The sequence below is a fragment of the Scatophagus argus genome, chromosome 16, assembly GCF_020382885.2.
Source record: "Scatophagus argus isolate fScaArg1 chromosome 16, fScaArg1.pri, whole genome shotgun sequence".
NCBI classification, from domain to species: Eukaryota; Metazoa; Chordata; class Actinopteri; family Scatophagidae; genus Scatophagus; species Scatophagus argus.
Window position 1 is genome coordinate 11,932,106 of NC_058508.1, and position 27,188 is coordinate 11,959,293.

Below are 27,188 nucleotides of genomic sequence, written 5' to 3' on the forward strand. Positions count from 1 at the left end.
AATCAATAAAATCTATAGTAACATTTTAAGTGTTTCAGGAACAGGTCAGCTCTGGAAAAAGATGCCCACAGAGGCAGTAGTTCGAAATCTTCGCATTTTCTCGCGATAACATCCATATATAAAAACCCAGCGAGACTTCCCACAGGCCTTCTTCCTGTTACACAGATCACGTAAGTTACATGCGGAAAGACGTACTCTGATCCAAATCCCTATTTATCTTACACATCGTTCTGCCAAATATACTTGTGATGAGCACAAAATTAACCCTGAATACGTTATCTGAAAATCGTGGGTATATTTACGAGGAAAACGAAGCAGAGTTGGAGATATTTATAATTAATATAGGAATGTCCTGAACGTTAAATATGGCGGAGATGCTCGTTTTCTGTGAGACAAATGAAAAGGCTAAACGTGTTCTTGGTAATATAAGCGCTAGCTTGCCTTAGCGATTAAAGAAAATACTAACTATGCTCTTGTTTTTGTTTTGCAGCAAATGGCGGACGACGCCGGTGGTAGAGGAGGTTTTCGCGGAGGTTTCGGCGCAGGTGGCCGCGGCAGAGGCCGTGGACGCGGCAGGGGCCGCGGACGGGGCCGCGGTGCCCGTGGCGGCAAGTCCGAGGACAAGGAAGTAAGTTTGTTTGATCGATTGATTAATTGGTGAAATCCGATTCAAAAAACAAAAAATCAGGAGCCGTTTTTCACCAGGATGTTTTCTTCTGTTAGTGGGTGCCAGTCACCAAGCTGGGCCGCCTGGTCAAGGATATGAAGATCAAGTCCCTGGAGGAGATCTACCTGTACTCTCTGCCCATCAAGGTAAGCAGTATAGTGAGTGTGTGTGGGCAACAGGCTGACAACTACTAATTAAAAATGTTCTTAATACTGATGGAGTGGCAAGGAACTGTTGCTGAAAAGAAAAATGGTGTTCTCCCAATGGTGGTTTTACTAGTCCTGTACCATGTTGTGTACAGTTGTTAGGAGTTTGTGCCTTTTGTATTATCACTTCTCTTTAAGCATCATTTTCTCTTTAATATTGATTGTCATCATTTATATGAGCCATATCATTTTAATGCGTAAAGCTGTTTCAAACCTTTTATTCAGAACCATTTCACTCTTTAAATTATCTCAAATTAGAAAACTTTCAGAGTAGTTTACGGAGTTGCAGTATACAAAATGGTTGCTGAGAATTGCGTATGTTTTGATTCATTTTGTACAATATGAGAGGTATGAATGTGTTGTGTTTGAAGATACCAAAGGAATAATTAAATGGACACATAGGACTGAAACTGTAGGTTTTCAAAGATCTCTTTATACAGGCAGGGCACAGATGAGGGCTTGTATAGCTATGTATACATAGATTTGCACAGATATGCATGCAGCACCATATTTGGATGTCATATTCCAGTGAATTGTACTAATGTCCCCCAAAATAAGGCCTTGGTGCTTGAAAGCTTTGATAGTCTGTCAAAATGAGTCTAAATGCTTGCATTTGTGCCAACTGCAAGCATACAAAACAGTGTAGGGGTGGTTGTCTCATGTCATAGCACCACTGGTCTGTGTCTAATCCTAAAATCCATCAATGTTTTTCCTGCAGGAGTCTGAGATCATTGACTTCTTCCTGGGTTCTGGTCTGAAGGATGAGGTGCTCAAGATCATGCCCGTCCAGAAGCAGACCAGGGCTGGTCAGCGCACCAGGTTCAAGGTAAGTTATCACTAACTGTGTAATACTGATTTAATTTTATCAGCACTTTCTTCTCGTCGCTACTCAACCAGATGTGACACCGTTGCCCTCTGGTTGTGTTTACAGGCCTTTGTTGCCATTGGTGACTACAATGGCCACGTGGGTCTGGGAGTGAAGTGCTCCAAGGAGGTAGCCACTGCCATCCGTGGAGCCATCATCCTGGCCAAGCTGTCCATTGTCCCTGTCAGGAGGGGTTACTGGGGTAACAAGATCGGAAAGCCCCACACCGTGCCCTGCAAAGTGACTGGCCGCTGTGGCTCTGTCCTGGTGCGTCTCATCCCTGCTCCCCGCGGTACTGGCATTGTGTCTGCCCCTGTGCCGAAGAAGCTGCTCATGATGGCCGGTATTGATGACTGCTACACCTCTGCCAGAGGCTGCACAGCCACCCTGGGCAACTTTGGTAAGATTCTTCTGCTTCTGTTGTGTGCTCACCTGTATACGGTTTTCTCCTTGCTCTGCTCAGCTTCACCTCTGCAGTGGTGTAGTTGTCGTTATCAGGAGAGAAATAAACGAGCATTGTAATGCACGGCAGAAAGACAGTCTCGGTGGTCTCTTCTGTTCCCCTTGTCAGTACTCAACATTTTTTTCCCCCCAAAGATGATGGCAAGTTATGTGTTCTCACAGTTCATCGTACACATCCTAATCATGTCTTTTTGACTTCATCAGCCAAAGCCACCTTTGACGCCATCTCCAAGACTTACAGCTACCTGACCCCTGATCTGTGGAAGGAGACTGTCTTTACCAAGTCTCCCTACCAGGTACAGTACACAGCTCAGACTTGATTTGTCAAGATTTCTTAACATGTGAGGTTTGTGTATTAACTGACTTTCTGCTTTTCATTCCAGGAGTTCACTGACCATCTGGCCAAGACTCACACCAGGGTGTCTGTTCAGAGGGGACAGGCTGTCCAGGCAGCTTCCTCCTAAATGTTTTATACAGAGAATTGTTGAATAAACATTCTGAAACACCACATAATGTTTGTCTACTTGCTTTAGCTGAACTGACTGACAATAGGAGTGTTGTTTAATATGAAAGCACTGCTAAGGTCCAGTAATTGTGTTATTAAGGGCAAGTGCAGTGAATAGCAGTGACAAGAGAAGAGACAGTACAGTTTTGTATTTTAATCATGAGTTGTACCAGGTAGGGATGGATGATGTGTATAAGAATTCACCTCAGTGATGCAAAATATTTAATAGGAACTCATTCAAAATTGTTCAGACAACATATGTTTTTACCTAGTTCATTCAGCAAATGAAATGTAAAATTCAACATAGAAAAATCAAATCTCCCTCAGTGACTTGTCCAATTAAATACATCTGGAGATGGGGAAAGGGAGATGCCAACATCTCATGCCATACTACTTCTGGTGTACTGAATGAATCAGCTGATGAACTGGTAGTAAGAGGAAAACGGATCACCCTCCATAGTATGTAGTTGTTTGGAAGATCTGATAAGCTCATTGTGCAGGAAGGCCACTTCAGTAAAAATTAATCTGCATCTAAATGCCTGTGTCACACAGAGGTTAGAAAGACAGACATAAGTGATCACAAACTTTATTTTACAGTTTTACAGTACACAAAACAGATTAGACAACTGTTACTTAGAATTATGCCTCAGCTGCCATCATCCGTTCTTTTTGCTTCATTAGACATTTCCTCGCATTGCCAAACGCTCCCAGGTCTCCATCTTGAATGAAATAGAGTTAAGCAAAAGTTAAAAGTGGCAATGATATCAGTACACATGCAACAAGTTACTATTTTCATTATCAAAATCTATCATCTATCAAATGACCGAAAATGCCAATTATGATTCCCCAAGGTGATGCCTTCAAAATTCTTTTTGTCCCAATTCTACACTGAGTAAAACAGCAACCTTTCATATTTCAAATGCTGGAACATTATTAATGTTTTGAATTTTCCTTTCTTAATTTCCTGACTTAATTCTTTCAGCAGTGTAACATAATACCGACTGCATGATTTACTGCACTTGTACTATAATGTACATTTAGTAACTTATGTACAATTGTAGAGTAATTTGTCTCTTAGCATTTGCCACACAAAAGACACGTGTTGGATTCCTAAATGCCTATTCAGTTTCTTTCTATCACACCACATGAATTCAGGCTCCAAACAGCATTACTTACAGCGTGACTGGAAGTTCTTGGATACCTCCTTGAACTGCTCCATTTCTTTAGCACAGTTCTGGATATGGCTGTGTCCTTCCCTCTGTTGACAGGCCCTCAGACGCTCCTGAACCACCTTCACAATCTGCTGGTCCACTTTGCTAAGGGGTTATGACAACAACACAAGGCGAAACTCTGTTCATTGGTGAAGGAGAAATTTGCTTTCTGCAGGGAGGTGGCAAGAAAAGTAAAGATTTGCAACCATTTGTCATGCAAGTGCATTACGGAGGTCCAACACTGATACTGGGTGATGAGGCCTGGAATTGGATAGAATTTAGGTGAGAGCTCTGTGCAGGTCAGTCAAGAGTTTCCATATAAAAAAAAGGAAATAATTTATTTGTTAATCTGTGCATGGCTGTATTGTTGTGTTGTCACAAATCTGGAACCACACATTTGTCTGATATACGAATACAATAAGGCTACAGGTCCAGACTGACCCTCCTCAGTTCCACCTTCTCACTTTGCCTTGTGTATGTCTATCAGTTACAGCGCTCAGTGCAGACAACACAGGGCAGCTATTAGTCTTATTCTCAAATACTGTCCTTTCCGAGGTTTGCCGTGTAATAACATAATTAGATACACCGTCAATTCACAAAACAGGGTTTCAAGATTAGGTAAAAATGTATATTCTGGTCAATATACACTGTGCTGTACTGGAGGATGATGCCAACCCCACATCCACCACCAAAACTATGTTTACTCCAATGACCGTATGTGTCTATTCACATTACTAATGTCCACCAACCGAGCAGTTTATGTGAACCAGTTACTTACTAGTCTCTCCTCCACTGCATCTCGGCCTCATAGTGGCAGACATAATCTCCATCCTCGCACTCAGTCAGGTCAGGAACACGACGGAACTTCCGGTGGTAGTAGACGATCTGGTTTTTAGCCTGAAGGCTTTCAACAAAATCTGTACGAGAAAGGAAAACAGTTCAGCACATTGTTAAAACTACGCAAAGGCGTATGTGAATGACGCTGGTTAGCATGGCACTTCGTTACCAGTACATAAATCTTAGCTAATCGGGGCCATTACTACCACAAACCAGAGACCCGTAGTTAATTTGGTGTAACGTTAATATTTAGGATGTAACAGTAACGGCACAGTTACAACATTTAAATATATCAACAACATATCATCGCAGCTCCTAACAGACACGGCTATGTTGTTGTGCTACCATGTTAGCACCGTTAGCTTCAGTTACCTCTAAATGTGGTGACAGGCAGGTCCACGGAGTAATAGAAGAGTTTAGACAAAATCAGGGCTGGGTTCGGCACTGGTGTCTGTTTTTCCACAACCGGAGTCTGCCGAGGAGGCTCCGGATATGCCTCTTTATCATAGTCTACAGGCATTTTGCAGTCTTTCGTCCAAGACTTAATTCGACCTCGACAGCTCTCCTTTCGAGCAGCGCATGCGCAGAAGACACAACACAATGGCGAATTAGAGGTCATTAAAGTAAAACCATAATGATATCTTAATAGTTTTTATTCTTCTTATTCTGAAACAACATCTATTACAAGTATTATGCCCAACGAAAAATTTAGCACAAGCTCAATTTCAGTATTTTAAAATAACACGAAGGTCTAAGGGTAAAGGTCACAGGTGGAGCTGTCGTATTATGGAAATGCAGCAGGTGGCGGTGCAGAGCCGACAACCTTCAACCACGAGTGCGCAGTCTATGCCAGTGAGAATCTATGGCCCTTATAGTTAATGCCAGGAATGCACTTATTTTGACTGTCGATAAAAACAAAAACATTTTTTTGCTTATAAACTGGGGACAGAATGCAGCCCAGTCCCCAGAAAAAAAGGTTGACACTGTATGTTTAGGAGACTTACCTAAATTTCAACAACGAAACACTGACAAAGATGTGAGATAACAAGTAAAACCGTAGGGACATCTGTTATGCTTGCCTCCTGAGATACTTAAACATAGAAATCTCTCCAAATCCAAAGAAAACCTGCTGTCAGTGTAATCTGCACTGATGTGCATGTCATAAATATTATCACAAATTGAAATGATTTGTCATCCCAATTGTCCTTTAGAAGGTTTCTTTGTTTCCATCTCCATAAGACAAAACAGTTGAGGGTCTCAGCAAATGGTTTTTGTATTACTGCTTTTTAAACATGGAGAAGAAATGGTATCTGCCCTAAAGCTGAGCAGGTTGGATTAATGACTTCTTCTTTTCTCTCTCTCCTTTCTTGGTTATGTGGTTCCTGTCCACTGAGCCTCCCCACCACCTCAGACCTCTGGGTTTACCCTCTTCCCTCCTCCTATCTAACTTCTTCTGTCAGAACTTGGCAGAGATTGCCTTGTTTGAAAATGAATACGACTCCTCAACTGGGCCAAACACCAAATTAGTGCCCTTACTCTGTGTATCATCTTATGTATGACCCTTGCATCAGCCCTGGTCCCTCTCTCTTTCTACCCCTCAACTGGACAGTGCGCAGACATGGTCAGTGCTCCTCATTTCTTGGCCTCTTTTCTACTACAAAGGATACAATGATTTGCTGTTTTGTCTGTCCTTTGACTTCCACATGTGTGCATGTGTCTGTGCTTTGTCACTTTGTTTGGCCATCTGTGTTTATAAGGGAAGATAGAGCATGTTAAAAAGTTATCTCCTAATGGCTACCCTTGAAGAGACCATGTGGAATAGTGTAATGGTAATTTCTTTTTATGTGGCATCTCATCGTCTGAGCTTTGTCATTTGACCTGTCTGGACAGGAAGGCAACATCCATGAAGACTAAGGGACTTGACTCTGTTGCAGTATATACTTTTGATGTCCTTTCATTTTATTACTGTTTTCTGAGGATTTTAATATCAGAGGAATTTATTATCTTAAGTGTTTTTGGAATGTATGCCAAAAAACAGGATCAAATTCTACATTTTATGTTGCGTACAGGACAAGAATAATATGTTTCTTCTTGAACTATTACTGCAGCTCTTGTCTCACTATTGTAAAAATAATAATACATCAGTAATACATCTGGGTTACATTTCCACAAGATTCATGTTAGTAAGCATGTGGCTTATGTCCTTTTCCAGTCTCATCGCAAATTTCATGCACCCCGCCATGGACACATGGGGTTCCTGCCCCACAAGCGTAGCAAGAAGCACAGGGGCAGGGTGCGTACCTGGCCCAAAGACGACCCCAGACAACCCGTCCACCTCACCGCCTTCCTGGGATACAAGGCTGGCATGACCCACACACTGAGGGAGGTGCACCGTGCTGGCCTCAGTATGCACAACTGGTCTTACTACAACATGCAAGCATGGGGGCATTGAAGAAAAAAGATTCACTTTGATTTTTGCTTTGTTTGTTTGAGAGGATTATGGCCGTGGGCCTTACAGGGTCAGGTGTCTTTGTTCCCTCCTGTGTTCTGTTCAGATTTAATGCAGCCTAGCTTCTGTCAGCCATAGTATGAAAAATTATCACAGGATGTTAAGAACTGAATGTTTTTGGGAGCTCAATCAAGTCTCACATGCTATTCGGTACCTATGAGATGCTACACATATACACTGCTAAAATGCTATGCTTGGTGGAGCTTTGCTGAACACTGACAGTGAAAACATCATAGCAGCTGAATATTTTTCATGTTTCATCCACAGAGCAATCGAAGCGAGAGGAGGTAGAAGCAGTCACCATCATTGACACTCCTCCAGTCATTGTGATGGGGATTGTGGGATACATTAAAACTGTCCGTGGCTTGCGTTCCCTCAAAACCATCTTCGCAGAGCATCTCAGTGACGAGTGCAAGCGCAGATTTTATAAAAACTGGTGTGTGATTGTACATTGTTCTTCTTCTTCTTCTTCTGTGTCTGCAGTCAGTCGGTGTCTCACTGTCACTGTTTCTCATTTCTTGAGTTTTTATGTGTTTCAGGTACAAAAGCAAGAAGAAAGCCTTCACCAAGTACTGCAAGAAGTGGCAGGATGAGACAGGAAAGAAACAGCTGGAAAAGGATTTTGAAAGGATGAAGAAATACTGTTCAGTAATCAGGGTTATTGTTCACTCTCAGGTAGAGTGGCCAGTTGAATTCCATCAAATTTTAGAAATGCATCAATTGCTGTCTCATCCCACATCAGATAGACTGCGTTGGTCTAAAGACTGGGAGCTATTCACATCCCGTCTGTGTCGAGTCTACCCTGGAAAAGGGCAGAGGTGACAGAGCTGTCCACCTGATCACATGCAATGGAAAGAAAAGCAGCCACATCCCCCAAATCTCTCTGCTGCCAAGAGCCAAACAACTCCATGATCATGACGTTCTGTTTGCAGAGGGCACTGGAGGGTGCCGTTTCAAATAGCAGTTTAAAAATAATTTTCAGGGCAGGACCTGGCTGCTCACCCTGGATTTACTCAGGGAAACCTTTTGATGGCAGCCAATAATATGAGGATCAGCAAAGATCCCAACTAGCAACAATGTTGCTCAGATCAGTCGTTTTCTGTGAAGGTTTCAACTTCAAAATATGCTTTTCAGTAACGGTTCTGTGGTAATTTTCGGATGTTATCAGGCTAATAAGAGTTCAAACGCAAACTTGTGCTGAATCATAGATCAAATTATGTGTTGGATCTTATAAGCATTGTACGTTTACATTTAGTTTAAGTCTAAGCAAGATACTTTCTGGCATTTTAGTAATCTAGAACAGCATTTCTAGATTTTTGGACTATTTTCAGTTGCAGTTTACAGGCTTCTCCATTTCCAGATGCGATTGTTGCCCATACGTCAGAAAAAGGCTCACATCATGGAGGTGCAACTAAATGGGGGAAGCATCTCAGACAAGGTGGATTGGGCAAAGGAGCATCTGGAGCAAGCTGTGCCTGTCTCTGCTGTCTTCTACCAGGATGAAATGATTGACGTCATTGGAGTCACCAAGGGTCATGGCTTTAAAGGTTGGAAAATATTCTGTGACTAACCAATCCAGTCCAAAGTCCTGTAAAATAAGTTCACTTGGATATATATTTATTGCTGATAGGTGTGACAAGCCGCTGGCACACAAAGAAGCTTCCCAGGAAAACTCACAAGGGTCTGAGGAAGGTGGCCTGCATTGGAGCCTGGCATCCAGCCCGTGTGGGCTTTACCATAGCTCGCGCTGGACAGAAGGGCTACAACCACCGTACTGAGATCAACAAGAAGGTTAACCGATAGTTAGAAGCCCAATTTCACTCACAAGCCTTTAGTTTCAACTGTCAAGCACTATTCTTGTAAGTATACATAGCCAGGTTTACCAAAACACTTTGTGTCCTCAGATCTACCGTATTGGTAAGGGTGTGCACATCCAGGATGGAAAGGTGATTCGGAACAATGCCTCAACTAACTATGACACCAGCCAGAAGACCATTACGCCCATGGTATTCCTCTAATTCTTCTGTGACAGGATTATAACATGCACAAATGGATTGTGATAGAAAATATATTCTTGAACACTTTTTATTCCTTTTTTCATCCATCCTCCCCTGTTGTCTTGCCCCCTTAGGGAGGCTTCCCCCGCTATGGTGAAGTGAATAATGACTTTGTCATGGTGAAAGGCTGTGTGGTCGGGGCTAAGAAACGTGTCCTCACCCTCAGAAAGGTGCAGTGTGATTGTGAAAGTTTCATTTTAGATCTTACAGGCCCGTTGCAGTATCTGGATTTTACATTGAACATATCAGTCATACACTTGACTTTCGAAGTACATGTACAGTATGCATATATCTTTGTGTTGCTCTCCACAGTCTTTGCTGGTGCACACATCTCGCAAGTCCAAGGAGGCCGTCGAGCTCAAATTCATTGATACCACCTCCAAATTTGGTCATGGCCGCTTCCAAACTGCCCAGGAGAAGAGGGCATTTATGGTGAGTGTGAGTGTGTCAGCGTGATCAGTGATCATGACTCCTGAATCGTTCTGCAGTGTTTCACCACTGTCTGATGTACCTGCAGGGGCCGTTGAAGAAGGATGCCCTGAAAACACGGCGGGATCCTCTGACTGAGGAAGCCTGAGAAACATGCTCATATTTCCACATGCTCATACAGTAATAAAACTGAGATTCAAATACACTATGTATTGTTGTTATGTGAAAATTTGCTTTGTTTGACCCCAATTAAACACAGCTTATTTTATCTTCTAAGTATCTATCTATCTAAGTCTTGAAAGGTCAACAATTAATGAAGATTTAAAGTTTTGAACAGGGTTTTATTCACTGACAATTCCATGAGCAACACTGCCGAAAAATGACTTGAACCACGACTGAACATAATCAGATCAGATTAGTATTTCCACATTTTTCATCTTCTGGTTTGTTCAAACTCACAACAACAAAAGGATCAGTGGATTAGAAAAATGGGTGGATGAGCCGTTCAGTGGGCATTGTTTTGAAACAGTGGTCGTCAGCATCATCTTGTTTTGCCGTACAGAAAAGACATTCAGTTTTTCAGTCTTGTATTCCTTTTGGGAAACTTGTAATTTATTGTGCTGTCACTGGTCTCAAGGTGTTGCAGTTTAATTATCTTCACAGTAGGGGGTGCGGTAGCACCATTCTCACGGTCCCGAGATCTCTGCCACGCTGCACTATCCTGCACTGGTTCCAGTGAACACACTCGGGATGACCATCGAGCTGGTAACCAGCTGCTGCAGCCTCAGAATCCGTTAGAGATTCATGGCAATAGTTGTCATGCATGCTTATTTTGCATCCACATAAAACCAATTTGTGCCCTTCAAGGGGCACTACTCTGACAGATAATCCTGGGACTCCACAGAAGACTGGTGGGAAGAGGAGTGGACTGAGGATTGGTGGGATACATGTGGGTTATCCAGTCCAGATGTCATCAGGGGCAGATATAGATCGTCCATATTGGGCATTACAAACACTTTCTGTTGAGAGACAAAAGATGAGAAATTAGCAAGATAGTATGATGAATGTGCTTCATAATAAGGAGCATTTAAAGTTCAACCACTGTGGGTCACAGGATGAATTGTGAAACAAAGAAAGGACTCTGGAAAGTATACAGGATGACCACCAGGGGGGTTTTAGTTGATTGATGTAAATAACAGGAAAACATGGAAAGTTTAGATAAGAACTTTAACGGTTGTTGACAAAGGGGTATAAATATCGAGAGTGTTCCAGTGCATTCAGTTTCTTTGCAAATAAGCTCGTTTGAATTCATGAGTCCAGTGTCTTCTGTTAAATACTCACTGGGGACGTGATAAAAATTAGTGTAATGATTAAAAGTGTTTTTAATGCTATTTTAGATGATTAACAGATGGACTTACCTGGAACTCACACTGTAATTTTTTCTCAATCCACTCGGTGACATGAGTGAAGGTGACCTCCCTCTCCCCGAGCGTGGGACGCACATGAAGGTCTAACCTGGGGGGCACTCGGAAACTGTACCTGAGAGGACAGAAGGAGAGACAAAGGCTCAATGAGTAAGGGAGGAAGAAAGAAAGAACTGTCTTTGAATTTGCAGTATGAAATGTGAAAAAGAAAGAGACGCAGTACCATATCCTGTCAGTAGGGGGAGGTGGGATATTGATGGCCAGAGTACCAGAGAGCTCCAGGACCTCAACGCTGAGCATCAGAGGCATGTTGGACACCTCAGCTATCTTCTTCCTGATGTACTCGTTCTCTGTCGCTTTCTGGAAGTACTTGGACTTTGCTATCTTGTCCACAAGTCTCAAGATCTTCCTACTTGTGCTGCCACCAGTGTGCCTGGGGGAGGATAAGGTCGACAGCACAGATTCAGATTTGTAGGACTGTGAATCTGAAAATTACCGGGATTGGGACATGCAAGTTACAGCAGAAGAAGCTTACATATTTCACGTGTCCATGTTTTCAAGCTTAAGACCACCCCAAGAATGTTTCTACAAAGATTATTCAATTAAATATTGTTGATTAATGTATATTCACTGTGACAGTAAACTTAACAGCAAGAGTGACTTTGGATAATTTGGATTTGTCTGTTTTCTTCATGAGCATTACCAGTTTTCCTCCTCATTTGTGAAAATGTTTGCAATTAAGATGAACTTTATTAGTTGCAAGTCTAACTATATGCTGTTGAAGTTGCATTTTTTCACCTTACACCTGCTGTTTCATCAGTGAATAAGATGTGACCTCAAGAATAGGATGCTTCAGAAATTGCAGTATTTTGCAATTTTGTGACCCATAGTTACATCCATGTTTCCATATTTAATCTCCGTAGCGGAAATTGTCAATAAAGCTGTTAATTTACCCTTCAGCTGCTGCCGCTGTGCTCTTATCTCCCACAGACCCCTGTGGCTCAGAGGAGAGGGCTTCTTCTTCATCAGATGAGCCTGCACTGGACGACTCTTCATCACTATCAGCCAGTATGCACAGCCTGGGTTTAGAGCTAAAAAACACACCAATGGTACCTCTTAATGCAGACTGCTGAGTTTGAAAGACTCATTTTTGCGCAAGCATGTTCACATTCACCTTCACACTGTCTTTAATCACTGAGGAATATGAAACTAAGATGGGCCTCACCCCATTTGCTGGGTCTTTGGAACACTATGAGCCTCATCTTCTCCATCTTTACCCAGCTTGTACAGGTTCATCTTAGTCTCCAGGGTCATCTGAATACAGCCTGTGTACACCAACTCCAGCTCCAGCCACAGGCCTTGGTGATAAAAGGAGCACAGGAAAAGTAGCAGGTAATGTTTAACGAACTTTGATCTAAAGCCTGAGTTTGGTTTAAAGGCTGAGCCAATCTTTTCTAGATGTGGCCCAGCACTGTGTTGTGGCAGCAGGGACATTAGACCAATACAGGATAGCTCATGCATGATATTATCAGTTTAGCTTAGCCAAAGCCAAGAGGATTGCTAATCCAGTCCTCTTATGCTTAGGCAGGAGACAATGGAAGGCTTTAAGGCCGTGCACCACAAAGTCCGTAACGAAACAAATGAGATCAGGGCCTGAGCTTGTGTCTGAGAGAAGAAATCTGTTGGGTAAACCTTATTTGGTGACTCTTCCACATACAAAGTGGTACAGAAAAGAAAAAACTAAGAGTCTACAGCCAAGCTAGTGCCTCTGTGGGGTGTTAAATTAAATGTTATCATCAGGATACAGAAGTCTTTAGGTCATTAGAATACATCATCTGGAAAACATTAGCGTCTAAATATTGAGCCAATTCATCTTGTAGATAAGTTAAAACACTAACCTGCTGGTGGCACTAAAGTCAGGGAATCACCAGTGTAATTAAGCTTCATCCAGTCCTCACAATGTATATCTGTACAATACTTAATCACAACCCATCCAATAGATGTTACGATTTTTCAGTCTGGACCAAAGTGGTGTACCAACCAAGACAGACATTGCCATCTCTAGACCCATAATGCAAGCATGATTAATAATCCAAAGAACAAGAGAATGTACTGATGACAATTTATCCTGTGTACCATACCTCTACGGTCCAGTGTAGGTTTGGAGGTGCTGAGGACTTGAGGCAGACATGTGCCCATGTCCAAATCAGCCAGAGTCAGCTCATTCATGAAGTATGGCAGCTTTAATGAAAGAAAGGACACCTTTAATTAGCACACATGCTGTGTTTATGTCAAACATCCCACAGAACCCTGGAACATGTATGAGCGTCGTTGTGAGTGTCTGTGTGTATAAAGGACAAAGCGGTGTGCGACAAGAAGCTAGAGAAGGAAATGAAAAATCAGATATTTTGATACCTGCAGTATTACTCTACTCACTTTCCACCTCCTGCCTTTGGAAGCAGAGGGAGTGCACTATCAGCAAACTCCCAGACACTCACACACACACACACACACACACTCAGGAGAGGGAGTTGCAGCATTGATTTGCCTTAATGTCATATCTTTTGACCTTTTTGCACACACCACTTTGTAGAGGATGCTCTGACCTGCAGTATACTCACTGTTGCCTCGCCATGTCATTAGTCAATATGACACTGATGATACTGGTGATAATGGTGTGAGCATGAAGATGAATGTGAAAATGTTCAAATGACTAATCATGTTGTCATCCAAGGACTCCACTTTGCTTGACAAATGAATGACTGTCCTCAGAACACCCTCACCTTGATCTTGCTGAGTTTCTTCTGAATCTTGTGTGCCACCTGATCGGACCAGTACTTCTCCCCGAGAAAGTCCCAGAAGATCCTCCCCACCAGAGAGTTCACCCACATGGGCTGGCCCTCAGCAGAGTATCCTCCTGCCCTTGAACCTGCACTGGGCTCAGCTCCAGCTTGAGATCCATGCTCTTCGTTGTGAATCTGTAGGGAATAACAGAAACGAGAAGTTATATTACCTGATGGGGCCAAGGTGCAAGATACACATTTGCTAATCTATCCTCAAGCCCATTTATGCTGACTCCTATATGCTGACTCTGTATCTACCGCCTCTGAAATTGACGACAGACTGTGCTTACTTGGGGTTCCACTCCTAAACGACCCAAGCCAGGATTAGCAGCTCGTTGAGGCATGCTGCAGATGTACCACAGTCAGTTCCTCCCAGCTAGGTGACACCTGATATTTCTCTACACTGACATTTTGTCTAGTCAGCAAGGAAGTGTTTGGCTGAGCCAGCATCCCAGGCTGGTGTAAGCATATTGCAGAACAGTGAAATGGTAGCTGATACTGACCAGGTGTGAGTTATGTAAAGCATTAGCATGACATACAGAGAGCAAGCAGAACAGAGGTCTAAAATCTGCTCATGTGATGGTAGGCCCGAGAGTAGATCTAAAAGCTAAATTAAAGTGCTGTTCATTGACCTTCTTGTGGGTTGTGGGGCTTCCTTTGTCACTATGGCAGGGGCTAGAGATAGGATTGCAACTCTGTGAGACAATCAGTTGAGTCATGTAGGTGCTGTAGTCCGATAGTGTTCTTGTTCTCATAGCGGCGTGAAAGTCGTGCAGCCCCTCTGTGCTTTCTTTAACAGCATCTCCAACGCACAGCGTTTCTGAGTGACAGAGAAAAGACAGACATGAAGTGATGGAGCTGGTAAATTTAACTCAAGAAAGAAAGAAAAAACCTAAAGCAAGGAGGTAATGTGTCCAGTCTACATATAGTATTTCACACTGCTGCAGTGCACCCAAACACCATGAACCAAAATATCTTACCTGCGTTCTCCTCACGGCTCACACTGCTCTTGGCTCCAACTCGGGAGGCAGACAGGAAGTGCTGGAACCACTCCTCCTTCTCTCGTCCTGTTCGGCCAAACAGGTACAGGGTGACAGGAAGCTGGTGGTCTATGACCGTCTGTTTCTCTGCCCTTTCGTCCTCTTCCTGTCCTTCAACTACACTCTCTTCCCCTACCTCCCCCTCAGCCAGAGTGATACATATGGGGTATTTTTTGTTCCACACCCTCTTACGAGCCAAACCAGGCGGCAACAGAGACACCTGGGATAAAAATGAACCGAAGAATGATAAAGGTCATTATCTTTTGATCCGTATTTTCTTGCAACGAGAGATGCTGGGAGGCAGAAATTGCATTGACAATTTGTCATTACCAAAATACTCCCCACATTGATTAGACTGTGTGTTAGTGTCCTCCTATTACCCAAAGAGAAGTTACTGTAACCTGCCTCACTATGGAAATGGGACAGTAGCAGGGTCAAGTTTATTCAGAGTATCATCACTTCATTTGTAATCCTCCTGGTATTTCACCTCTGTGTTAGATGACAATCCAGGTGCAGAGAGATGGGAGTGAAGAGTTCAGGTGGGAGGTCACCTTGTCTCTCCCTTTTAACTCCCATCTGAGAGACATGTCTGCTCCCCTGGGACCCAGAAATGAGGAAAAAAAAGCACTGACCTTACAGTGAGCCAGCTGGTAAGTGCGTGAGTGCAAAAACGAGGCCTCATGGGGTGTCTCATCGAACCTTGCCCACCGGGGGATGTTGGCACGTGGATACGCCAGGCTCAGCTGGCTGCCCTCCAGGGTGACATAGACAGATTGCGTGATGGAGGGGTGGAAAGTCTCGGGGTCATAGCTGTGTGTCTCATTCATCCAGCCCTGGAAGAAAATTAGCCCAAGGCCTTTAACCCAAAAGGATAAAAGTACTCTAACTGGCAACACAGTCAGTCACAAGTCATTTCATAATTTACTTTTAGAATGGAACTAACACCTGAAATCTGTGTTGGGGATTTATTTAGGTGCATTTAATTGACTGAGTGACAATATATCACACCATACGTAAACCTAGCAAAGACTACTCAGGCAAATGAAAGTCACAGTGACTGGTGCTAATGGTGACAATACAGCTCACCAGGAGGGGAAACATGAGACATGGCAGAATGTATCTGCCTCATTTAGCTCTGTGGACAAGCCTTTGAAACAGACTACAGCCTGCTGTCATCTCCTCTATTCTTATTAATTTTACTGTATTTGAACATGCTAACTCTGCATTTATCGTGGCAGCCAGCCTTGTCCTCTGAGCGCGGCTGTGTGCTCTTAAGATGCTGAAACTGCTGTGCTTGGGGATAGTTTTATATACAGTAATTACCCAAAAACTAATCTATTAAGCAGCAATGATTGTACTATCTTTAGTTCCAGTGAGCAGCGAGTTCACTGGGATCTTGAACTGACAGAGAAAATGCTTTTAAGGGAAAATAGGCAACACATATTCACACAAACCCTATATCACAAAAAAACAAAACTGATTTTAGACCAGTGGTCCTTCCACATCGGCCACCTGGCTCCTTGCTCTCTGCTACACTTACCTGTGTGCCACATTGCTAAGGAACAGAGGAGTAAAATTTAGATAAAAGTCGAGAGTGAGAAATACCATTCATATGCACAGAACAGACAGAAGCAGATAAAATGCCACCATGTCACTTTCTGTCTGCAATTTTCTTTGTTTATACACTGTGTTTCACACTATGTTTCACTCATTTATTACCTCTAGGATTTCTGTGTCTGTGAGCTCTTCATCCAGTGAATCCATGATCAGCGGTCTGGATTTGCTCAGACAAGAGCCCTTGCTGCTTCTTGCAGACGAGTGTCGTGGGGCAAACATGAAAACCACCACCAGGCCCAACATAAAGCCACACGCAACTCCCACAGACAGACCGGTGACATAGGAGGGCAGGGGCAACACAAAGAAACTGTAAGCTAGAAGACCCACAGGGACAAGCCAGTAAAGGGGCAGTGATGAGCCTTGCACCGTGACCCGAGATTGGGTGTAAGTTCTATGATGAGTCCCTCTGGATCCATTCTGGAGCTCAACCACCTGAATCATATCTCCGTAAGTGTGGATTTCGAGGTGGCTGTCTTTGTTGTGAGAGTGGCATTCTGGGGACATGGAGGACTTCATTAAAGAGCCCTGTTGGAATCTTCTCAGTGGTGTGTCACATACACTTCTCTGTTCAACATCGGCTCTCCTCCGGCACTTAAGTTCTATATCTTCACCAACCCCGTCCCTTCCACAGCTGCCTTGGGAAGCTGGTGAGTCTCCAGCACCAGAGGCCCTCCCCTGCTTAGGGCTCCCGGAGCTTTCATCACCAATGATCTTACTCAGCATGCTCAGCGGATCCTGCATGGCCTCAGAGAACTTCCTCCTTGTGTCCTCCAGCTCTGCGATCAACGAGCTACCCCGAGGTTCAGCAGACGGCATGCTGCCTGTGGAAGGTGATATCCAGTTGTCATTCTCACTCAGTTGCCCTGCTTCAGGCCTGGCCTCAGGGATCTTTGGATAGGTAAGCTGCTTCCAGGGATGCAAATGCAACTTGGAGTCTGACTTGGAGAGGTTGACCTCTGGCTCGACCCGGCGTGAAATCTCAGTGCTCAGGGACTTGACCAAGCTGAGCAGAGGTTTTCCTCGTAAAGAGCTGCTCTCACTCACCTCCAAGTCTGTGGAGGAAGATTTGACTAGGTTGGTGGTGACAAGCAGGGCTGCTGATGATGCTGATAGATCAGCCAAAGAGCCAGGGGACGAGGGGGAGTGAGGCAGGAAGGGGGGCTGGGAGCGGTGGCCTTGACTCAGGTCCAAATCCATTGCAAGGCTGAGGCCAGACAGGCTCTGCCTGCTTTGTGGTTTGTCTTTGGAAAAGGCCACCATGGGACCTTCATCGCGACGGTCGAGGCTGAAGATGAGCTTGCTCTTCTCCATGGTGACCATCAACCAGGAGCTACTGTGAGAATGTGGTCAACCCAATGGAGCAGTAATCGCTGAAGACATGGAGCATGGTGCTAGCACTGGTAGACTTGTAACATCTTCCATCATGTTGCTTTCTGGAAATGTGAATAGAAAAAATATAGGAACAGCTTAGCAATACCCTTGTGTTTAATGACAGCATAACATTTAACATTAAGCTTCCATGCAACTTCTTTATCTGCTGCCGTGACCTTCTTCCTTTTCTTGTCCTTCCTGTTCACTGCTCTCTATTGCTTTTCCTCTCCTATTTCATCTCTCAACCTTTCTTCATAATCTGCTTTGCACTTTCTCCTTTGTCCTTTTACTCTGCAGGGATGCATGGAACTTTGTCTGTTTCACTGTGTGTGTGTGCTGTCAGTTCACATAATGTCTGCGATAAGGTGGGGGCGGATAACTGCTTTTTTTTCCTAAAGTCATCACAAGGAGTTGTTAGCTCAGAAACTTTAATCCCACAGTCACAGCTGATCCCAAATTAGATGCAGTGATCTGACCCATTAGGTTTGTCTGTGCCTATTGCCAATATGATACTAGTCTTCTTCTTCACAGATTCAAAACAGCAGCTCTTCAATCACAAGCGTGAGATTCAATTTCAGTAAAGCAGGGAGAGAGTGGTCTGATATGTGATTGCCTCTGTTTGTATGGATGATGAGAGAGGACCCATGCTGGAAAACACTGAATACAGAGACAAACAAATTCAAGATAAACACATCAGTTTCAACTCCATTTGTGTAAACAAGAGTACACACCAACTTTTAATCATTACTTTCTCCCATGATAACGTCCATTACAACTGAGAGTAAGACCTCAGTTGCAGTACAGTGAAAGCCTCTCCATGGTATAAATAAAAAACGTGAAAACATGCTTCTTTCCAACCGCATCCTAACCGCTGTCCATTATGCCTTTGAAAGCACAACAATTAGACACTCCCTCTGGGATAGTTTGGGCTCCACGAGCACAAAGATCTATAACAAGCCCTTTGCAGCTTGTTTACATGTGACAATCACTGACATGAATCATGGCCAGCCGGGCAGGGCAACTCGCTCAGAGTCAACAGCTTATATGGCCGAATGACAGACAGAGTGGATTAACTGTAATCATCCATATTAAAGGAAGACAGGAAATTAAGACACTTGGCACATAAGTTAAATTAACTTATTATTATTACTTATTATATACTAAACAAAATTAACTGGACAATAAATCATGTGCAATAGTGGGACAAATGGTCACACCAGACCTGCAATAATACATGTGTAGTAATAATTGTGCAATAATCCTTACTCATGTAGCACTACTACTAGGACCAGTACATACATACTTAGTTTTTTCCTAAAACAAATAATCAATCCATCCACTAATCATAACTTGAGGGACTTTAGTGTGAATAGTATTTTTCTTTTCTGTACTGTGTGCAGCTGCAGGTATTTGTTTCCTATGTATTTATTCTTTTAATGCTCATCCTTCCCTTATTCTTGCATGCTTTGAACCCTCTATATCCTGTTTGCTGCTGTAACACTGCAATTCCCCAGTAATGGGACTAATAAAGGATTATCTTATCTTATCTTAATATATAATGCAGCAAAAGACAATTGAAAAATGTCAGTCAGAGTTAAAGCTATTAGATGTAATCAACCAGCTAAAGCAAAAAAAAAAACAAAAAACTCATTGTGTCCATGTTTTAGTGAGCTGGCATTCGTTTCATCTTCTTGTTCACAGAGCAACAGTCACATTCCTCACACAACAGAAAATCAAAGTGAAAAACTGTTCCTGTCATTTTGAGACTATGTTGTTTTTTGGGGGTTTTTTTTACAGACAAGCAGCAAAGACCCAAGCAATAATTGGTTATTGTCCTGTATATTATAAATTCCAACCCTGACTGGATAAAACCAATTTACCAGGTTACAGATAATCATTTATAACCATGTTATTTGCATAATTTCCCATTCCAGTTGGCTCCAGCCTTATCTCGACACTTGCCTGCACACTTTTCATAACAAGAGAAATTAATTTTAGCACCAACCTGCTGGGCTGTTTGTCAAATCTAATTAACTAAAAGTGCTGCTCTGCTAGTGCTTACGCCGCCCCAGACAGCCCTGCATTACCCTAATCAATTTCTACTTTGGAGTCTATTTGGATCAGTTCATGCTGACAGGGAGAGGAAAACCTTTGCTGCTCTGTGGAATATGGAGTCAGCAGGGGTTTGGCAACTTTCCAGTCAGGACTCAGGAGCAAAAAGGAGCAGTTTTTGGCCGTAGTCCTGTGAGGGTGTAAAGTGGAGCAGATTTTGCAATTTTATAAATGAAGAATTTAGTTAAATGTAATTAGACGTAAAATTCATTGACGCCTCCAACTGGTTCTGTAATGAATTGTTTTTCTGACAACAGAACTGCTGAAAATACACTGAATATTGATGTTTTCCACAGAAGAATTTGAAGGAATATTTGGCATTCGGCAAACTGACTGAAACAATTAATGGCTCAACAAAATAGTTCAATAATCTATCTGCTCTAGGTCACATCTTTTCTGATACAACAGGTGACTATTATAAAATAATAAAACTTACAAACTAGTTGTTGCTTGCATTATGACTCCAGACCATCCAGAACAAAGCTGGCATTTTTTGAACAAGTGTGGAGAGAGGTCACTTGCTACCAGACATTTTTAATGTCTGAAGGCAGAGTCAAACATCTGGGTGCTTAAATAAAACAGCATGTGAGAAAGTGATATCAAACCCTGTTTATTTGCTCATGATGAAACAGGTGCATTCAGTCTAGTCCATTAGAGAGTAGACAGTAGTAGGTCAGGTAAAATGAACTGAAAGTGAGAGGAAGAAAGGATACTGAAAGTAGAAAATGCCACTTTTATCTCTGATGTTGGTATAGGATTGAAATCCTTCCAAAAAAAACCTAAAACAAAACAAAAAAAAAAACATGTTTTTCCAACTCTGTCCTCCTCGTGGCCTTTCTATCCTGTTACAAAGACAGTGGGATAAAAACACAGAGACTATTTGGAGTGCTCTAAAGGACTGCCTGTGCAGCCTGGCATCCACACAGCCAGGCAGGACGCTTATTTCAATGGTGCTCCTGTGCCTAATCCTGTCCTCAAACTACCGTCTGACCCTGATGACTGACACATTTGGCACAGGACGGTTGTGTGTTTGTCTGGCTGTCGCCTGGTCAGTGTTGCTGGAGCTTTGCCTCACCTCATCAATCCAAGCTTAAAAGACTGTTTGTGGACAATGTAAGCCAAAAAAACATCACTCAGGCATTGGAATGAGTCCATTCTGCGCCTTTAAACTTTTTCTCCGAAGAAGGTATTGCATTTTAAATGCAGCACCGCACTGTCAGTCTGAGCTCTTTTCTGCCATCACCTGTAGACAATTTCTCAAGTGTTACATGTGAAAATAAGAAGCCTGGTTGATGCACTACGCTGTTATGGACAAAAACCAGAACACTTACCTGAATCTGACATGTTTGACCAGCTGCTCCTGTTGTATCAGTGTCAGCTCTGTGTAGTTATGTGTGTTAAATGCAGGCTGCAGTGATCTGTCTGGATGCTGCAGCGTGCAGCTCGCGGGGATGCGCACCATCCATCGACCGCAGGCAACAAATATCCATTGGATTTCACTCAGATCATCGCAAACCTTCACTGCAAAATTATCCAAACTCCTTTAGAAGATTTTCATCCAAATAAACAGTTCAGCTTTAAGATAAACGCGTCAGCAGCGTTGCCACCCTTGGACATCGCGTATTTCTTCCGCTTCAGGAGGCTTCAGCTCATTACAGAATAATGTGATTACTGTGCTCCGAGCCACAGACTGGACTGGAAACTCTAATCCAGATTAGACTCGCGAGGCACACAGTTGACATAGCGACTCCTCCTCTCTGCGCTCGGCGTCCAAACAGTCAGAGCTCACCCCCCCCCCCCCCCCAATGGCACCGCAGCCCTCAGTACGCAGACTTATGTAATTGCACGACCTGGAAAATTCATGGCAGAGTTATCGCTCAGAGGACTCTCAGGCTTTTTTAAAAAAAGCCACTGTACTTTGTTGCGTTGATTATCAGGACACAGCGCTCATTTGCAATTTGTTTAATTATCCCATAATTGCGATCCTGGTCTTTAACTTCGCATGTGGGAACAATGCAGAGTGAGAGAGAGGGGAAGACATCGGCTTGATTTTTGTTCATGTGCATGAGTTATTGTTGCTTCCTGCGCAGTATGTCATCCATCAGAACAGCGTGCAGACACTGACAGGCAGGTAATAGCCTCATCCTGTGTGACCTGACATTTAACTGCTGGCTGCACCAGTGTTTTTTTTTTTTTTTTACGGACGGGTTTGGTACACTTGGATTCCCAGGGGCATAAATACACCGATGCTGCTATACTCTGAGCAAGACTCTCATGTGCAGGGATGGTGCCGACTGAAGGAATTGTGCATTACAGTTGCATATATTTACGCTTGCATATATAAAGTCTGAAAGCGGGTGCACTGTGTTACTGATTCTTTTGACACAAATGATAAGTCTAACGTTGGAGCAGTCCTGCTCCAGAGTTATGGACAATTTACCATTCAAATCTTGATGCTGCGAGTCCTCAAGCTTCACGTTACAGATACAGATTCGCCACTGCAGCAGCAGTTTCCTCAGTAGAACAGACGAGCCCTGAGCTGTGCTGCTGCAGACTGTGAAGGTGTCTAACTGTGTGTTAACACATGCATAACTGTAATGAGGTGCAGTCGGTGACTTTAGTCAGTGTTGGCTAATGCTGCTGACAGCCGTAGGCGTCGTGTGCCCTCAACTCCAACTCATTAAGACTAACTTTGGTGTGCCTGCTGCCACCTGTTGGCCGAACTGCAGAAATGTTTGTTCCAGAGCAGCCGGGTGATGCAGTCACCCGTCATTCATGTGGAAGGTGCACGAGCTCACGCCTAATGAATCAGTGGGCTAATTCTTGTTGATGACATGTACATGTATGTAAATTACAACACCTTAAGTGCTTTGTCATTAAATGAGGGTGAGGGCACATACAAGCATGAGCATTTATCATATCTCAGACACAAACAATAATTGAAGAAAACAAACTGAATCTATGTGCTCATAGGTGTTAACGTTGTGATGATGTCAGAGATTTTAAAATCACTGTCTTCAGCTTCAGGAAGGTTTAACAAAGATACGTATAACCTCAAAAAATTCAGAATAGGAGTAATAACTGAAGTTGTTTGCAGTTCATGGTGTCCTTCAATAGTTTTACTGACCGCAAATTCTAAAATTTTACCAATCCAGAAGTCAGTTTTCAGTTTTCAGTCATCATTCAGACACATATGAGTAGCCAAGTGATGATGTGGGCGAAGAAAATCCACAATATTTACAGACATCTAGCAACAGCCGCTGCAACCTTGTAATAATAGACACATCGAGTTTAATACCGCGGGGGAAGATTTATGCTGAGTATAAGATGCCTGGACAGAATGAGAATACTGCTTTAAATACGTTTACCTGGCGGCCACAGCCAGGAAAAGATAAACAGGCAACAGTCATGTGATATGACAGGATATTAAACTGAATCTTGGTTTCACCATTAAGAAGACATTACACACAGAGCAACATACAAAAATAGATACATAAAGTGTATTCCACTCTGATGGTTTTAAGTGCCAACAGATTTCAGCAATCTAAATCGCTTACACAGAAACTTAAAGGGATTTCTGAATATATTTAAATTGTGGGGGGTGGGGCTTTGGTTAATAGAAAACACCACAGCAGGACATTGACATAGTCACAGATGTATTTGTGTATCAGTTGGGAGAAAAAAAAATATTTCCTTGGTATACACAGTGCATGGCCTTGACAAAACCTTGAGTTTACATGCAAACACTTCCTTTCTTAATTTGGTTTTGGATCAGCATATGCCAAAATGTGCCTGATTCTGTTAAAAATGATCACTGTAACAAAGGTCAAAGGTTAACGTTTTTGGCTTTGCCTGTCTGTGTAAATCAGTTGCAGTGAGTACAGCTGCTGGGTCATCATTCGTGTCACATTCAGTGGGGGGGATTTATTTCCTCTTGCTACAGTGTGTACCAAACTAACATATTCGTTAATATGTACATATAAAAATAAACTATTCTGAACAAAAGCCTCTGCTAAATTAACGTAATGTAGAAATGGTCACACATGTACTGCTCTACAAAGCATTTTTTTTTTACACAACTGAACTCAAAGTGTTTGTTAACATTCCACATGACAAAGGCCCTGCACACCAATGGTACACTCACACAGGTGTTTTCACTTGTCTTGCCTGACTACACTGTGTGGGCATCCATCCATCTCACTTTCCTGTCATGGAGCAGTCAGACTGGATTTCCTCAAAATAAACTGTCAGCGCTAGCATGGATAGCAGGCTTACGGACATCCATGTAGCTATTACTTACACAGGTTTTAATTAAACATTTTACAATTTACTCCTCTGCCACCATCTCTGCACTCATAACAACCAAGCAGCATCCTTCCATCTCTACTGCTTGTATTATTTCACCATGAAGTTGTTAGTATCTGCTGAAAGACCCTCTCTGTTCCTCCTTGGAAACAAATGGGGAAATCTGTTTTGTTGAACCTCTTCCAAAGAGACAGTTTACAAGTTTATCATTCTCAACAGTACACAGCGATTGGAGACATTGTGTATTGTAATCTCCAGTACACGTCTAATCAGCCACAGTAACTGAAAACACCTGTGTGAGTAAGCAGCACATTCAAGATGGGACAACTTAAAACTCTGATACCAACTGACTGATGAAATTTAATTCCATGACAACTCTGGTCAACGTCAATCTGCATAGAGAAAAAGTTCACGGTGAGACAACCTCAATGCGTAGGGATGCCAGCAGCTACGTGACGTAACTCAGATAAAACTCGCAACTCACGGTGTGCTTTCTGAAATGATCGACAGTAACAAAAGTACAATGGTTACGCAAAAGAAGTACAAGAAGAAGAAGTAGAATCATTGCAGTCATTAACGGCCACGCGGAGTTATGCCACGCATGTAAAATTCCCTTTCTAACTCATGCACAGGCTCTGACACGGTCCATCTGGTTTTCACTCAGCAGCTGCCTTTTCATGAGTTTGCAGGTGCACCTTCAGGTTAGGCGCAAACCTGTATCTCATGCCACAAATATGGCACGCGTACGGCCTCTCCCCCGTGTGTGTGGTCCTATGTCTCGTCATCTGTCCACTTTGGCGAAAACGTTTACCGCAGATATCACACGGGTACGGTTTTTCTCCTGAATGGTATCTCATGTGTGTTTTGAGGTGACTGCTGGTGTTAAAAAGTTTGCCACACAGGCTACAGTGATATGGTCTCTCCCCTGAATGACTTCTTTTATGAATTGTGAGGTTCTGGCTCTGACTGAATGCTTTTCCGCAGATATCACAGTGATACGGTTTCTCCCCAGAGTGGGTCCTCACGTGCACGATCAGATGCTCTCTTCGGTAAAATGTTTTGCCACATTCTTGACACATGAACTCTTTTATGCCCGTGTGTATTCTTTCATGCAGCCGGAGACAACGGTTATTGGCAAAGACCTTGCCACAGATGTCACAGAAATCAGTTTGGTTGTGACAACCTTTCAAATGGCTCATCAGCTCTTCTGTAGACTGGTATGTTACCCCACAAAGGGTGCAATCAGTCTTGTTCTCGTGTGTTTTTATGTGCTTCATCAAAGAGCCGATGTACTGGAATCCTTTACCACACAAATGGCAAAAACTGCGGCTCTTTTCATTTTTAGCAGAGCATTTGTCATATGGCAATGCAGCTAGGCCCTTCTTATTAATGCTGACATGTTTGCCTTGCAATATCTTCCCTTTCTGTTTCATTGTTTCGGTTTGTTCTACTTTGCTGTTCTCCAGCACCTCATCATCGCCCTCACTGTCCTCGGACTGGCCTGCAGAGCAGTCTGAGGAAACTTGCTGCAGTTCATACAACGCTTGTGTATCTGGGTGATCTTGCTCGCTTTTCACAATTTCAGTGGAAGGGAAAACAACCTCCTGTGCCTGACTATCACCCCCAAGATCCTCCTGCTCTTCTTTTATATTGGACATTTTTAAGTCCGTCTCAACCAAGCAGTAGTTCCAGTTATTCTTGTCCATGTCTGTCCCAGTCTGAGAGGGTCCTGGGACCTCAGCGCTCAGACTGAAGTTAGACCCTTCTGGTGTTGAGGGTTCTGGGTTCTCCTGCAGCAGTGGGACATCACATTTGTCTCTGTGGTCCAGTGAGCTGCTGGTAGGTGAAGGCTCTTCAGCTATAAAAGCACAAAACAGATAGGAACCAAAGTTACCCAACAGCCTGTAATGTTTCTTTTTCATGTGACTCTAATAGATACAATATGGAAAACTCTGCATGGGCACTCTCTCCTAACTCTCCTTCTGAGAGTTTCTGGAAAAGTACTTCTCACACTGCACTGAAGATGTACGTTATTAAAATATTTCAACTACTGCTGCAAAAAAGCTGGTACTTTCCACAGTGGAGTATGTGCATGCGCGCATGCGCGGATAAGCATCCATCCATACCTTTACAGCTACGTCTAAAGCTACCACTACACTACTAAGCCAAATACAGTAGCGTAACACCCTATTAAACAACGCATTTGATAGCAGTCCCGAACCTGCTTTCTTCCGCAGAAGGTCTAGCTGGTGTCGCAGACTTTCAACCTCCCCTTTAGATCGACTAACTTCGGCTTCGTACAAAGCTAACGTTATGGTTTTCTCCACCTCCCCGAGAATCTCCTCTGCTGCTCTGTACAACCGCTGATGGACAAACGACCTCAGCTGAAACATCGTGGCGTCCATGTTTCAGAAGACAATTACGACACATCCGCGATAATCGCAGGATAGCATAAAAGATTAACTCAGCTGACCTAGAAGAAACCTGTCAACCCAGGTAACTTCTCATTATCTAGCAGCCACTATAAAACTTCCGGTTTGTATCGCTCAGAATAAAAGCCTCAATTCCAAAATAAAGACGATAAACCTCTTCTAATTTACAGCAACCAGACGACAATAACACAAAGGTGAAAATGAGAAATAAAATGTCAAAAACTTGACTACATTAGACAAAAAATAGAAACTGGAACATGAAACATAAACTCTTATGCACTATGTTTGAAAAAAAG

The 27,188-nt window shown here is 43.0% G+C and overlaps 5 protein-coding genes across 5 annotated transcripts; 2 read left to right on the top strand and 3 right to left on the bottom strand.

The window, feature by feature from the left end:
- Positions 1-18: 18 nt before the first annotated feature.
- On the top strand, positions 19-2,708 carry rps2 (ribosomal protein S2). Its single transcript, XM_046414974.1, has 7 exons — positions 19-170; positions 491-628; positions 724-813; positions 1,592-1,699; positions 1,805-2,138; positions 2,405-2,496; positions 2,584-2,708. The coding sequence occupies exons 2-7, from the start codon at positions 494-496 to the stop codon at positions 2,662-2,664; spliced, it is 840 nt and encodes a 279-aa protein (XP_046270930.1). The 5' UTR covers positions 19-170; positions 491-493; the 3' UTR covers positions 2,665-2,708.
- Positions 2,709-3,275: 567 nt separating this feature from the next.
- On the bottom strand, positions 3,276-5,350 carry ndufb10 (NADH:ubiquinone oxidoreductase subunit B10). The gene is made up of 4 exons (XM_046414977.1): positions 5,126-5,350; positions 4,695-4,833; positions 3,882-4,021; positions 3,276-3,424 (listed from the first exon to the last, which is right to left on the bottom strand). Exons 1-4 carry the CDS (start codon positions 5,271-5,273, stop codon positions 3,345-3,347), a joined length of 507 nt encoding a protein of 168 aa, XP_046270933.1. The 5' UTR covers positions 5,274-5,350; the 3' UTR covers positions 3,276-3,344.
- Positions 5,351-6,273: 923 nt separating this feature from the next.
- LOC124073774 (60S ribosomal protein L3-like) lies at positions 6,274-9,956 on the top strand. Its single transcript, XM_046416241.1, has 10 exons — positions 6,274-6,374; positions 6,966-7,158; positions 7,530-7,698; positions 7,802-7,937; positions 8,623-8,809; positions 8,893-9,053; positions 9,167-9,268; positions 9,394-9,489; positions 9,632-9,751; positions 9,837-9,956. Exons 1-10 carry the CDS (start codon positions 6,309-6,311, stop codon positions 9,894-9,896), a joined length of 1,290 nt encoding a protein of 429 aa, XP_046272197.1. The 5' UTR covers positions 6,274-6,308; the 3' UTR covers positions 9,897-9,956.
- Positions 9,957-10,063: 107 nt separating this feature from the next.
- On the bottom strand, positions 10,064-18,098 carry LOC124073773 (testis-expressed protein 2-like). The gene is made up of 11 exons (XM_046416240.1): positions 16,775-18,098; positions 15,688-15,888; positions 14,996-15,275; positions 14,648-14,835; positions 13,956-14,150; positions 13,314-13,413; positions 12,398-12,530; positions 12,126-12,263; positions 11,396-11,605; positions 11,167-11,287; positions 10,064-10,767 (listed from the first exon to the last, which is right to left on the bottom strand). The coding sequence occupies exons 1-11, from the start codon at positions 17,990-17,992 to the stop codon at positions 10,621-10,623; spliced, it is 2,931 nt and encodes a 976-aa protein (XP_046272196.1). The 5' UTR covers positions 17,993-18,098; the 3' UTR covers positions 10,064-10,620.
- Positions 18,099-23,125: 5,027 nt separating this feature from the next.
- LOC124073885 (zinc finger protein 37 homolog) lies at positions 23,126-26,991 on the bottom strand. Its single transcript, XM_046416430.1, has 2 exons — positions 26,682-26,991; positions 23,126-26,318 (listed from the first exon to the last, which is right to left on the bottom strand). The coding sequence occupies exons 1-2, from the start codon at positions 26,863-26,865 to the stop codon at positions 25,117-25,119; spliced, it is 1,386 nt and encodes a 461-aa protein (XP_046272386.1). The 5' UTR covers positions 26,866-26,991; the 3' UTR covers positions 23,126-25,116.
- Positions 26,992-27,188: the final 197 nt, after the last annotated feature.